At 52.4% G+C, this 12,632-nt stretch overlaps 4 protein-coding genes across 4 annotated transcripts; 3 read left to right on the top strand and 1 right to left on the bottom strand.

Annotated features, from left to right (window-relative positions):
* Positions 1 to 639: 639 nt before the first annotated feature.
* CCM_09546 (muramidase, putative) lies at positions 640 to 2,519 on the top strand (the record flags this gene model as incomplete). Its single annotated transcript, XM_006674679.1, has 3 exons — positions 640 to 997; positions 1,063 to 1,367; positions 1,533 to 2,519. 3 exons carry the CDS (start codon positions 640 to 642, stop codon positions 2,517 to 2,519), a joined length of 1,650 nt encoding a protein of 549 aa, XP_006674742.1.
* A 1,444-nt stretch (positions 2,520 to 3,963) lies between these two features.
* On the top strand, positions 3,964 to 7,694 carry CCM_09545 (fatty acid desaturase; the record flags this gene model as incomplete). Its single annotated transcript, XM_006674678.1, has 5 exons — positions 3,964 to 4,100; positions 5,263 to 5,453; positions 6,131 to 6,388; positions 6,463 to 7,289; positions 7,383 to 7,694. 5 exons carry the CDS (start codon positions 3,964 to 3,966, stop codon positions 7,692 to 7,694), a joined length of 1,725 nt encoding a protein of 574 aa, XP_006674741.1.
* Positions 7,695 to 8,583: 889 nt separating this feature from the next.
* On the top strand, positions 8,584 to 10,485 carry CCM_09544 (sugar transport protein, putative; the record flags this gene model as incomplete). The annotated part of the gene is made up of 3 exons (XM_006674677.1): positions 8,584 to 8,971; positions 9,107 to 9,348; positions 9,448 to 10,485. The coding sequence occupies 3 exons, from the start codon at positions 8,584 to 8,586 to the stop codon at positions 10,483 to 10,485; spliced, it is 1,668 nt and encodes a 555-aa protein (XP_006674740.1).
* A 141-nt stretch (positions 10,486 to 10,626) lies between these two features.
* On the bottom strand, positions 10,627 to 12,166 carry CCM_09543 (monooxygenase, putative; the record flags this gene model as incomplete). Its single annotated transcript, XM_006674676.1, has 2 exons — positions 10,627 to 11,927; positions 11,986 to 12,166. 2 exons carry the CDS (start codon positions 12,164 to 12,166, stop codon positions 10,627 to 10,629), a joined length of 1,482 nt encoding a protein of 493 aa, XP_006674739.1.
* Between the last annotated feature and the right edge of the window lie 466 nt (positions 12,167 to 12,632).

The following is a 12,632-nucleotide window of genomic DNA, read 5'->3' as shown; positions in this document are numbered from 1 at the left end:
AAACAAATAGTGTAATTCCTAGGGAGAAGCTGTTTATCTCTAGTTAAGCCCTATGGCTAAGAGTTTGCAGTCTCACTGCCAAGTTCTAACCTATAGCTTGAAATGAGATATGGCCCTCATCCGCCAAGAACGACCGTCTTCGGATGCAGTGTGACTAGCTAAGCCTTGGTAGGGGTGCAGTCCCCTAGTCGCTGGCGGTATCGCCGTTTTGGGTCCCAGTCCCTTTCCGTAGTTCAATAGTAGCTACTCCGTATACATTCTATAAACTGGGATGTTGATCCTTGGCATGTAAGAAAAGCGGGCCCTCGAGGCTTGAATCGGGCGGATAGATACGTCTCTGGACAGGACAATGACAAGTGTGCCATCGAACAAATTTCACATCAGGCCTGATAGCTGTTCTGCACTACCTATGCAATTTGGCGCCTATATATCTCACTGGAGTCGCCTGTCGCTCTTTGTCTCTTGCAGACACTCCCTTCCTCTCTGTTTTTTATTTCTTTTTCAGATGTGCTAGCCTTGCAACTGTTCACTCTTTCATTCCTAGTGGCAAAGGAAATACTATTCATCATGGTAGTTCTTCAGCGTTGTTTTGTTGGACTTGGGGCTCTCCTGAGTCTCGACACCGTCGCCGCAGTCAAGATGCTCTACGACGACAGTCTTCCCAAGGATCTCAACTCCCCATGCGCCGCAGCACTCATGGCTGATGTGTCGTGCGATCCTCTTGTGCCGGCCCTTCGTCCAGACTTCTACTACCCTCCTTCTTCGCTGAGCCGCATTTGCACCACTGGCTGCGCTGCAGCACTGCAGTCGTGGGAGAGCTCGGTTCGGTCGGCGTGTGGAAAGGAAATTGTCATTCCTGCCCATCATAATCTTCCCGCATCACCAATAGTACTTCCGGCCACCCGTCGGCACATTTATAGCTTCACGTGTCTCAAGGAGAACGACGTCTTCTGCGGCCCTGTTGCTGCATTGACCGCATTTTTCAGTGACCAGGGAGGTGAGTTCCTTTCCGTCGAGGTGACGGGGGTCAACCGTGGAGTACTGTTCACTGACAGCTCGTAGTTTCCATCTTCAACTATATCAACGCGCTCCCAGAAGGCGCCACAAAGCCGGCGGATTGTGATCCATGTCTCGCAGCCAGGCTGCACATGCGATCTGGCTCGCCCTACTTTGACGGCCCCGTTGTAGCCAGTGAGTCTCTTTACCAAAGCATGACATCCAGTTGTGGCATCACTGGTAAACCTGCTACCACATCTACTATTGACTACTTCACCGGCCAGCCGGAGCCTACACAGGCAACCTGCAGCGGCACCACATATGAGATTCAGGGTAATGACAACTGCTATGGTATCTCCAGAGCTCAGAGTGTAGGTACCGCCTGGATGCTAGCTGATAACAATCTTGGTGCTTATTGTTCCGACTTTCCCACATCTGGTAGTCTCTGAATCACCAACACATGCAAGACTACCACTGTGGCAGTCAACACAACATGTGTAGCCATAGCTGCGGCTGCGAATATCACTGAGACACAGCTGCTGGCTTGGAATCCGGTCATCAACCCCGTGTGCTCTAACCTGAGTATGATGAACGGTACAACTCTCTGCATCGAGCCCCCTGGACCCAAGCTACCACCACCCGCCACGACAAATCTTCCTCCATCGACGCCTACCACTGCTGCTCCGATCCCCTCAAACACTGCTGTCGGGTCCAACAAGCCTTGTGGCCGCTGGTACGAGGTCAAGGCGGGCGATTATTGTAATCTTGTGACTCTCAAGTTTGCTATTTCCCTTGCAGACTTTTTGTTTCTCAACACGGGAATCAATTCAAACTGCACAAATCTTTTCGCTGCCAGTAGCTATTGCGTACAGCCAGTTGGAGATATCAACACTTATCTAGGGCGTCCTGGACATGTCTCATTCACGGTCGACCCTAATGCCCCATTTACTGGCGTTCCGTTCACCATGCTCCCCAATGCCACCATGACACTTGCCTCAAGGCCTTCTCAAGCCCCTATGGCCGCGGGTGTCCGGGACGATTGCGCTTTCTACTTTCTGGGTGAGGAATACCAGTACAACTCGGACAAATTTGGTTTCTGGAACAGCAACTGTGAAATTGCAGCAGCCATGTACAATGTCGATTTCGACAGCTTTGCTGCTTGGAACTCGCTCAAGACAAACGTCACGGACCCTGCCTGTGTGTTCCAAGTTGGCAAGCGCTACTGTGGTTCCTGGGGCTTGATGCCTACACCCACTGTCACTCAAACGCCCGACGGTGGCAAGCCCCATCCCCCCGCGGCCACACACTCTGGTCAACCGGCAGATTGCGATGTTTGGCATGTCGTTTCCGGTGGTGAGTCTTGCCAGTCCGTCGCAGACGGCGCCGGCATATCCCTGGACACCTTCTTTGAATGGAACCCTGCCGTCAGCAAGGATTGCACAAGCAACTTCTGGGTTGGCCAGGCATACTGCACCCATAGAGAGGGGCAAGGCATTGGCACTTACAACGACTTCGCCAAGTAGCTCGACAACCACGACGGGGAGCCCATCCGGTCCAACTCGGATGCAGGACGGCATCATCGCGACTTGCAAGGTGTTTTACAAGGCTGTGGCAGGCGACACTTGCCAAGGGATTGTCAACAAATATAGCTCTTTCCCGTTTAGTGAATTTATTAAATGGAATCCTGCTGTTGGTGAGCAGTGCACCGGGCTGTTTTTAGGATACTACTACTGTGTTGGAATTCCCGGCACCCCGACAGCAACGACATGGCCAAATGGGTAAGTTGTGACTCCAACTCAGGGGTTGACTTTAGAGAATGGATTCGCTGACATGCTGCCATTTTGCAGTCTTCAAACTATTGGGTCCAACAGGGCACACATAGGATGAGAGATGTAGTGGTCGGATTGAAGTTCTGTCTGGTGGGATAGTGCACACATGTGCCAGATATACTGGATGGCGGTGGATCGTTCCACCGACTTCCGGACCGTCTGTCACCCCCTGCGTAGCGCCATCTGTTCTACCAACTCTTCCATTCATTTATCCATTTATTCATTACATCCATCGAGATACGGCTGATTCCATTAATACACTTTTTTCTATCAATAGTACTCTGACCCACTACCAATGAGCACATGAGAGCGCGGCTTCGTCTGGCAATGGAAACCTGGACATAGTGCGGCAGGTTGCTACGCAGGCTCGGCTCAACCCCAGGCCGCCCAGATGCACACTCGATGGCGCCAAGCTTATGAGGCAAGAATTTCTAGATGAGAATCTGATGGACTACGAAAATGAGCCCGAGTGCTCATTGCAAGCACTCAAGCGGCCTCGCCTACGCAGGTGTGGATTTGATACCAGTACCATGGTGTTTGTCGGGCCGATCAATCGACGACCAAGACAGGGAGAAGAACAAGATGGTGGCCTTGATGGATACAACTGGAAAGTTCGATTCGGTCATGACCCCCGCCTGTTTGTCTTGAAAGTGGTGAGGACCCTTGCTCCCCCGAACACCATTGCTCCCCCGAACGTTTGGCGGAAATGTCATAGCTAACCTACTCGTTCTCTCCGTCGGCCGCGCCTTAGTTCTGGGATCAGGAACCGCAGAGACCGCCGTATCAGTACGCCCTGCAGCGAGAGTGCCACAATGCAGCCGTCTTGCAGCTAATGCGGGCAGCCATGTTGCAAGACGACCATGCCATGGGGCCTATCCTCGTTCACCCACATCCATGGAGCAGGGCCGATGCTTTTGAGAACATGTTGGCGTTTTCCAACGAGGCAAGGCTAGAAGAGAAACTAGAGGAGGAGCGTGGCGTTTTTTCCCCATTGTCAAGGATTACTTGGATGCCGCGAACAAGACAGTGCTACGGCTGGGTGAAGATCACCGGAGCCCGCATATTCGAAGAGTTGCCGCCCAAGTGGTGGCCGTCATGTCGCACGCTGGAAAAGAAACGACGGCAGATATACCGAGAGATGGACTACACGGCCCTTGTTTACGAATATATCGAAGAGGGCGAGAACGACAAGGAGGTTATTGAAAAGTCACTAGGGTTTTTCCGCGACGCTGGCTTCTCCCACACCTACATTTCCCTGGCGTGCAATTGGAAGCGGTCAGTTCTGATTGACATGTCAGATATTATTTACCCTGGTGGATTTGGCTGGAAATACTGGCGATTGACAACAGATAGTTTCCTTCGGACTGCCGAATCAAGCGTGAGCACTTCAGCAACTAGAAGACTATTTTAGCTTAAGTTTCCTAATATTTTTGTTGTTACTGTTGTCCGTCTGTGGCTGTTATCCTTGCTGTAGCTACTAGCCATGTTGATGTAAGGCACTGCCTACCAGCACAGCACCCTGATTGCCAACTAGCTTCTTAATCAAGACAATATATATTGCGAAGAATATCAAATTTCAACACAACATGCCTGCTATTCTTGAAGCGCGTCAGTAGCACGCAACCTCAACATCGATCATGCCGCGTCTCGTGCTTACCCGGCCTCGTGGCAACCCCATCCCGCCGACTACTGGCAAGTTTGAACCTTGCCGACTAGAATTTTCCTCTGTTCTTTGTCACGTTATAGAATTACATGATGCCACCGTACCAGAATCGTCTACTATTAAGGCTCAGCACCCAAAATGGCGGACGTGGTATTGGGACCACCAGGGAAAACATAGGATGAGAGATGTAGTGGATTGATTGAAGTTCTGCCTGGATGGCACACACACGTGTGGCAGATATACTACTGTGGTTGACGGGGGATTGTTCCTCTGGCTTCCGGCCGTTTGTCATTCGTGACGACGGCTCCCTTTGAGGATATCACATGGGGACGAGCAGGCAGACCATGAGAAGAAATTGGAGTGTCATGGCGGGTGAGGATGCAGAGCCGCATACCGCCTCTGTTGTCGTCCTCGGCACGCCGCTCGACCTGGAGGGCGCTTCTGGGCCTTTGCGATAGCCCGACGCCGCCGGCCACGCGTTGGTGTTGGTGGACGACGAGCGGGGCAGGTGTCGCGTGGCGTGACGCCGGTGGTGGGCATGTAGCCGCCGTAGGAAAAGGGTTCGGACGGATCGTACCTTGCCTACATACCTATGTAGGTACTCGCCGACATTGGATGACGAGATGGACCCGCCCAGGCTAAGCAACATGCTGTAACTTAGATGCTGGCCAGAGGCACCAGCTTGTAGACGATCCATACCTATTTTGTCGCGGAGCAGCAAATGGTAGATCCACACCTCACCAAGAATTAGACCTTACGTACTCTTCAACACAGCTGGCGGGTTGGCGCGCCTAGCTGGGCGCCAGCTGTGGGCAGCAGGCTCATGAGCGCCGCTGCACTCTGCGTTGCTGAGCTGGCCCGCGAGTTCCAGCGCCCGCGGCGGATCGTCATGCCCACGGGCGACCCACTTGGCGAGGTCGGAGGTGCCGCCCTCGCCCTCCTGATGGAGGCATCGCCGTGTCAATGTTTGTACGGGCACAAAGGGTACGGGCACAAAGAGTACGGGCACAAAGAGTACGGGCACAAAGGGCACGTTTGGCAGCGAGCGTTTGTTGTGGTGCCCACGGTTATGCCAAGGCGAGCGGCGTCGCGTGGCGTACAACCAAGGCGAAACACCCCTCGGTGGAGAGCATCCCTGTCAATGCGGAAATAGTGCTGTAGTGTCATTTTCCAGAACGGCGTGTGGGCTAGCTTGGGACGAGCAGTCAAGTGGCACAGGCGGCCCGCGTAGCTTTCTTTAACGGTCGTCTTATAACTAGCTCTTATGGCGTGGAGAGAAAATAAGAACGTGTCCTATTGTCTGCTTAAAGATGGTTTCACATCGCTAGCCAGGTGACCAGAGATAATACGTCTTTCTTCATGGTCAAGTTACTTGTCGCTAACAAAATGAGCCGCATCCACCCGCATCATTGTCGCACAAATAAGTGAACCCCCACAACAACTGCCGCTTGCAGCCCTCGCGGCGCAGGCCCACGCCACGCTGGAATTTAAAAGGGGTTTATTCTTTTCATTCCCTATTCTGCACATATTTTACCCCTCAAACAATATTGTCCTTTAGGCTGTTAAACAGGCCATATTTGGCTAGACCCGACAGTCCAGGTACAACACTTCCCGCCTATCAACCAACATACACACATATCAGGCGTCGACTGCCTTGGACACTCTCATCCATCACCCTACAGCCGCAGCGACGGGATGCCCCCCATTGTCACCATGGACGGCTTAGTATTTTCCCCGGGTCTCACAAAGCCCGACAGTCTGATACTTCGCAATCTAGCTGCCGATATTCGAGCTGCGTCGGCTACAAGGCAGGGAATAACACCACGTCGCCATCATGTCTGTCCGCCTGCGACCAATGGCTCAGCCCAGGCGGCTACCGAAAAGGTGGCCTCGCAAGACGGTACCGAATGCCGATCCCTTTCCTATCGGGTCATGACCATCTCATTACGGCTAATACTTTACCATAACATCTAGAATTGGGCGATGCGGACACGCTGGCCACGCTTAGCGCCATGAACGACCCAAAGGATGCTCGGTTTGAGCCGACCGTCTTCAGTGGTACCGACATCAACGATATTCGGCTGCCCGAATTTCTCGATAGTTGGATCTTGCGCCCATATATTCGCATGGCGCGCTCATTTGCCCGCGTTGAGACGGATGTAGTCATGATCACACATCTCTTGCTCTACTTTACCACTTCTGTCCCAAGCGCTGCGTTTCTCTACTGGCACTTCACCTGGGTCCATGGCTTCCTTCACTTCATCATGCAGGTCAGCTACATCGGCTCCTACACACTTATGATGCACCAGCACATACACATGCGTGGCATTCTCTGTCGGCAGTTGTGGGCTTTCGACATGCTGTTTCCGTACATTACCGATCCGCTGATGGGCCATTCCTGGAACTCGTACTATTACCACCACGTGAAGCATCATCACGTTGAGGGCAATGGACCCAACGATCTTTCTTCCACTGTCCGTTACCAGCGCGACAGTCTTGTCCATTTTCTACACTACTTTGCGCGATTCTTTTTCCTCATCTGGCTTGACTTGCCCTTGTATTTTTTACGCAAGGGAAGGACGTATCTTGCTGCCAAGATGACGTTTTGGGAGATTGGATACTATGGGGTGCTATATGGCATGTACCAGCTCAACCATCGGGCCACGCTGGTTGTGTTTATACTGCCTCTGTTGCTACTCCGATCTGGCCTGATGCTGGGCAACTGGGGGCAGCATGCTTTTGTCGACCATGATGAGCCAAACTCGGATTACCGTTCAAGTATTACATTGATTGATGTACCCGTGAGTGGCACTTTCTCCGTCTTCCTCCCACGCCACGTCCCTCTGGACTTGGGGTGGCGTCTTTGCCGTCTGTCTAACCGCCACGCCTTATAGAGCAACCGCTACTCCTTCAACGACGGCTATCATACCTCGCACCATTTGAATCCGCTTCGACATTGGCGCGAGCATCCTGTGTCCTTTATCAAAGACAAGGGTCTCTATGCAGCTCAGCAAGCCCTCGTTTTTCATAATATTGACTACCTTATGATCACTGTCCGGCTACTTATGAAGGACTATCACACACTGGCGAAATGTATGGTTCCTATCGGAGATCAGATCCAGCTGACACTAGATGAACGAGTAAACCTACTCAAAAGACATACGATGAGGTTTTCAGAGGAAGAGATTAGGGCAAAGTTCAAATAACGTACAACAGACAAGGAAACGGAACAAAGAGGAAAGGAGATTCGGGCAAAGTTCAATTCATACAGGATAAGATATAAAGGATAGAAATAATGATTGAGAATAGAAAGAAAGGGGGAATAAATTATGCAGGTGAAGAACATGATGGCATAATACTACACGATGATTTATCTTGTTCCCCCAGTAGCTCTGTCTCACTCACTACCGTAGATACCTAAGTACCTAACTAGTCAGTCAGTCAGCATGACTTTCAAGGTAGTAAGACGATATCATCAATGCAAATGTAAAGAGGAGACAAGCAAACGTTGTAACCCTAAAATTTATCAGCACTTCGGGAATCGTCGGCACAGCAAGGCAACACCAAGACAACGCTTGACTAGGTGCCATGGAAGTTAAACCTTCCCTCTGAGGTAGGTCACGGCCGGAAGACGCCGGGCAGTGTTTGGCGTCCACGGCCACTAATCGGCCCCGCACCGTTGTGGCCTTTTGTAACTAGGTACAGGTAGGTAAGGCGTCCCATACCTCTTCGCTTTTTTTTGTGTGTGTGTGTTCTTTTTCTACTATTATGCTTTCAGACAAATTGGTCATACGAGGGCTTGGGTGTTCCGATCGCCACCACCCCGCAGGGCGTACCTTGGCGTGCATACCCTGGTTCGGTGACCGAATAGCGCCGGATGTAAGCAAGGAAGAGGACGAAAGCCGCAGCCAAAAAACTTTGGTTCGTCTCTTCCGGCCGCCAGTAATGGTGACCGGCCTCGGATCTGATTTCCATGTTTTAATAAATCTAATCAGATATAAATCCCCCGATTCAACCCAATTCCAAGACACAAGTACAAAAAACTCGGCGCGTTTTTTTCCTCCTCCCGTCTCTCTCCCATTGTTTCCCTCCACGATGCAACTGAACCCGAGCATCGCGCGCTCCCGCCTAACGACACCAGCCGCGCTGTTTTCTCTCACCCTCGTCTTCTTCTCTGCCTTCAACTACGGCTTCAGTGACCAGTCCTTTGCATCGACGCAGGCCACGACGGCCTTTACCAGGCAATTCGGCGAATACAATGCAAAGACGCACAAGTATGCGCTGACAACGGTGTACTTGAGTCTGCTCAACAGCATCAAGGCCGGTACGCAGCTCGTGGGCGTCTTCATCGGCAGCTGGATCAGCAACAAATATGGTCGGCGGGCGTGCATCTGCGCCATGAGCGTGTACGCCCTCGGCAGTACAACCGTCATTGTCTCATCCTCAGGCCGCGCGCAAATGCTGGCCGGCAGAAGTATTCACTGTACGCCCTCTTCCTCTTCTCTCCACACTCTCTCCTTTGTGGTTGCAATTGGGCCATCTCAACCACCCTTTCACGCAAATTGAATACAAAAATGGCACTAACGAGGATTCCTTTGTTTCTTCATGAAAAATCCAGATATTTATCTTGGAATGCAACTAGCTGTCATACCTACCTTCTTAGCCGAAATTTCGCCCCCGCAGTTGCGAGGCACTACCGGCGCGTCTTACTGGCTCGCCATCAAGTTTGGTGGCCTTGTTGTCACATCCATTGTGCGAGCAACGTCTACAATCAAAGGGAATTCTTCATGGCGGATACCCATTAGTTTGATCCTCGTCATACCTACCATTCTCATTGGTCTTGTGTGGTTCATCCCAGAGGTACAGAAAGCCCCCGTCTATTTCTCATCCCTCAAGCACCAAAACTCGGCAAACGACAGGTCCGCTGATTTTCCATCTGGCCATTTTCTTTCTTCATAGTCTCCTCGCTGGCTGCTTCTTCGTGGCAAGAGAGACGCTGCGCTTTCTTCTCTCACGCGTTTGCGACAATCGCGCGCCGAACATCGCGCGAAACTGCCCCCCTCTGCGTCCATCATCCAAGAGCTGAGTGACCTGTCTGAAGCTATAGAGCGCCTGCGACGAGAAATTGCCGAATCACCCCCGGATCAAAATGTATCGAGCTCCGTTGCCACACGATCCCACCTCGGACAGTTCGTGGCCATGTTCTCGCGCCAGCATCGCGAGTGCACGGCCGTCTGTGTTGGTCTACTCTTCTTCCAGCAATCCACTGGCCAATCTTTTGCGTCGCAGTACGGAACACTCTTTGTCAAGGCTCTGCACACCATCAATCCATTTAGTGTGGCGCTCGGTATAAACGCCATTGATATTGGCGCCATCATCATCTGTATGGCCCTCGTCGATCGCGTCGGTCGGCGCAGCCTACTCATTTCCTCTGCTGTTCTGCAGACCGCCTCCCTAATCATCATGGGTGGTCTTGGCGTTGTCGCTCATGCGTCTGACACGGCTCAAGGCGCCGCATCGGCGTCGACGGGCGCCAAGGCTGGCATCGTTGCCATGCTCATGCTCTACTCTTTTGGATGGAGCTTTGGATACGCACCGTTGGCATACGTCGTGGCGGCCGAGCTGCCTTCGCCATTCTTGCGTGAATACACGTTGCGTCTGGCATACTCTGTCAAGCTCATAATGGAGTTTGTCATCTCATTTACCTATCCATACTTGGAGGATGTGAACAAGGGCCATCTCGGAGGAAGGCTGGGCTTCATCTATGGATCAATAGCCTTCTTAGCCCTCATTTTTAGCGTTTTTGCGGTTCCAGAGACGAAACACATCGAACTGGAAGACATGGCCATTGTTTTCGAGAAACATGAGCTTCGGCATGAAAAGATTGCTCTAGCCAGCCCTGCCACGTCCTCGGAGCACAACGACATGGCCCAGGAGAATAGCCACACAGCGGGTAGAGCGAACGGCGAGACTCCATCAGAAGCGCCAACACTTTGAATAATAGAACGATGTGAACCAGTATAATACAGTATTACTTGTCATACTATACGGTAGTTAATTGAATCCAATTCTCTCTCGCTACATTACTTCAGCTTACACCTCTAGGGTAAGTACATGGCACCTACACTATCAACAGATCTATCGCCACTCAATACTGGATCGTATGTCCCCCCACCAGGCATTTAAGACATCCTTGAAATAGTAAGATCGCGGGCGCCATTGCTTGGCATCGCCGGATTTGGGCAAGTTGCTTAGTCCGGATTTGACATATGTGGAGGTAAGACGCATAAACGGCACGTCTTGCATTGTGTGCTTCTCCTTTTCCGTCCTTGTTGGGATAAGAGCATGCTTGCCCTCTCGGTCGAGCTGCCTAATCATACGTCCAGCCAATTGCGCAGTGGCGTCAGCGCCCGGTGTCCAGCTCGCATCAACATAGCCAAACGCGTAAAACAGGTTCGGCAAGCCCTCCAGCATAGCACCCTTCCACGAGTACAAGTCTGGAATGTGCATAGGCGCGCCATCTACAGAGATGCGCGCGTTGCCGCCTACTATGGTCTTCAGCCCTGTGGCTGTGACGATGATGTCGGGGTGGAGCTCCTCGCCTGAGACGAGTTTGATGCTCTTCTCCGTCACCGACGCAATGCTGCCTGTCACGACGCTTGCCTGACCTGCCCGTAGCGCGTGGTAAAAGTCGGCGTCGGGCGTCGCGCACAGCCGCTGCGACCAGGGGTCGTAGGCGGGCACAAAGTTGGGCGCCATGTCTGTACCGGCAGGAAGCTCCTTTTCCGTCGCTCCGAGCAGCAGCTTACGCGCCGACGCTGGCCGCCAGAGACAGTAGTTGACGAACAGGAAGCCGAGCAGCGTGCGGCGGAAGCGCACCAGGGCGGCCCCGAGCCGGGTGGGAAACCACTTTTGTGTGAAAGCCTCGATCCCCCCGGTGCGATTCTTGACGGGAATAATCCAGCTGGGCGAGCGCTGCAGCATGGTCACATGCGCGGCCTTGTCTGTCATACTGGGCAGGAGGGTTACTGCTGTGGCGCCGGACCCGATGATGACGACATCTTTGCCAGTATATTCAAAATCCTCAGGCCAGAATTGGGGATGAATAACTGGCCCTTGGAACTGGTCAATCCCAGGGATGACTGCTTGCAGCGGCTCGTCGTAGTCGTAGTAGCCCGACCCAAGACAGACAAATCGGCTGCGTAAATGCTTCCGCGCGCCAACCTCGGCGGTGACGTCGATTGTCCAGGTATTTGTGTTACTCGACCAATCCAACGAGTTCACCTTGTGGTTGAATTTGATGTGTGGGGTGATGCCTTGCTCTTCGACCGCCTCATGCAGGTATTCTTGGATCAAGGGTCCTTCTGCAATAGCGTGGCCCTTGGTCCACGGCTTCCATGGGAAGCTAAATGTGTATAGATCAGAATCAGATCGAATTCCTGGATGGGATCAGAGTCAGTGACAGCAAGCGGCATCCAATTGCAAGATTGAGCGTACCTGGATATTTGAATAAGCTCCATGTGCCTCCAATCTCATGTCGGGCCTCGATAATCACATACGTCAAGTTCGGATTAGTCTGCTGCAGCCTGTGGGCGAAGCCAATGCCGGATATTCCTGCGCCGACAATGACGACATCGTAGTCAATGGCGCCTGTGTTAGCGTTTTGGCAGTTTGGCATGTTTGCTAGTGCGGCCTGGGTGCTACTAGGGTTGATGAAGAGTGTAGAGTGTATCCATCGATGGTGTAGGAGCGAGCATTATTTATGTTGCGTTTCGATGAGAGCACTGCGGGTCAGATATATAACGGCGTTGGATGCGGGTGCCGAGGGAGAGGCCGTCTGTAGGCGTCGCGCCGTGGGTTTGCGGCGAACAACAAAAGCCCGAAGCCGCATGAATCCGCGAGATACTCCGCGTTACCTTTCTCTATTAAAGCGGTATTATTAACGGTAGGATAAGGCGCGGTCTATGCCTCGGCCGGCCGAACGAACTGGGGTGTGACACTGTGAATCGAGATCGACAACAGCGGACTTTAGGTTTATTTCATTGGCTCGGCTGGCTGAACTATGTACCAGGAACTGCGGAACCCAACCCACTGTAGCTGTAGTAGAATCGGGCACGGGGGTCTTCGCTCCCGGGACTGGCCGG

Source organism: Cordyceps militaris, assembly GCF_000225605.1.
Source record: "Cordyceps militaris CM01 unplaced genomic scaffold CCM_S00009, whole genome shotgun sequence".
Lineage (NCBI taxonomy): Eukaryota > Fungi > Ascomycota > Sordariomycetes > Hypocreales > Cordycipitaceae > Cordyceps > Cordyceps militaris.
The sequence above is the reverse complement of the archived record's forward strand: the minus strand, read 5'-3'. Positions and strand labels throughout refer to the sequence as shown.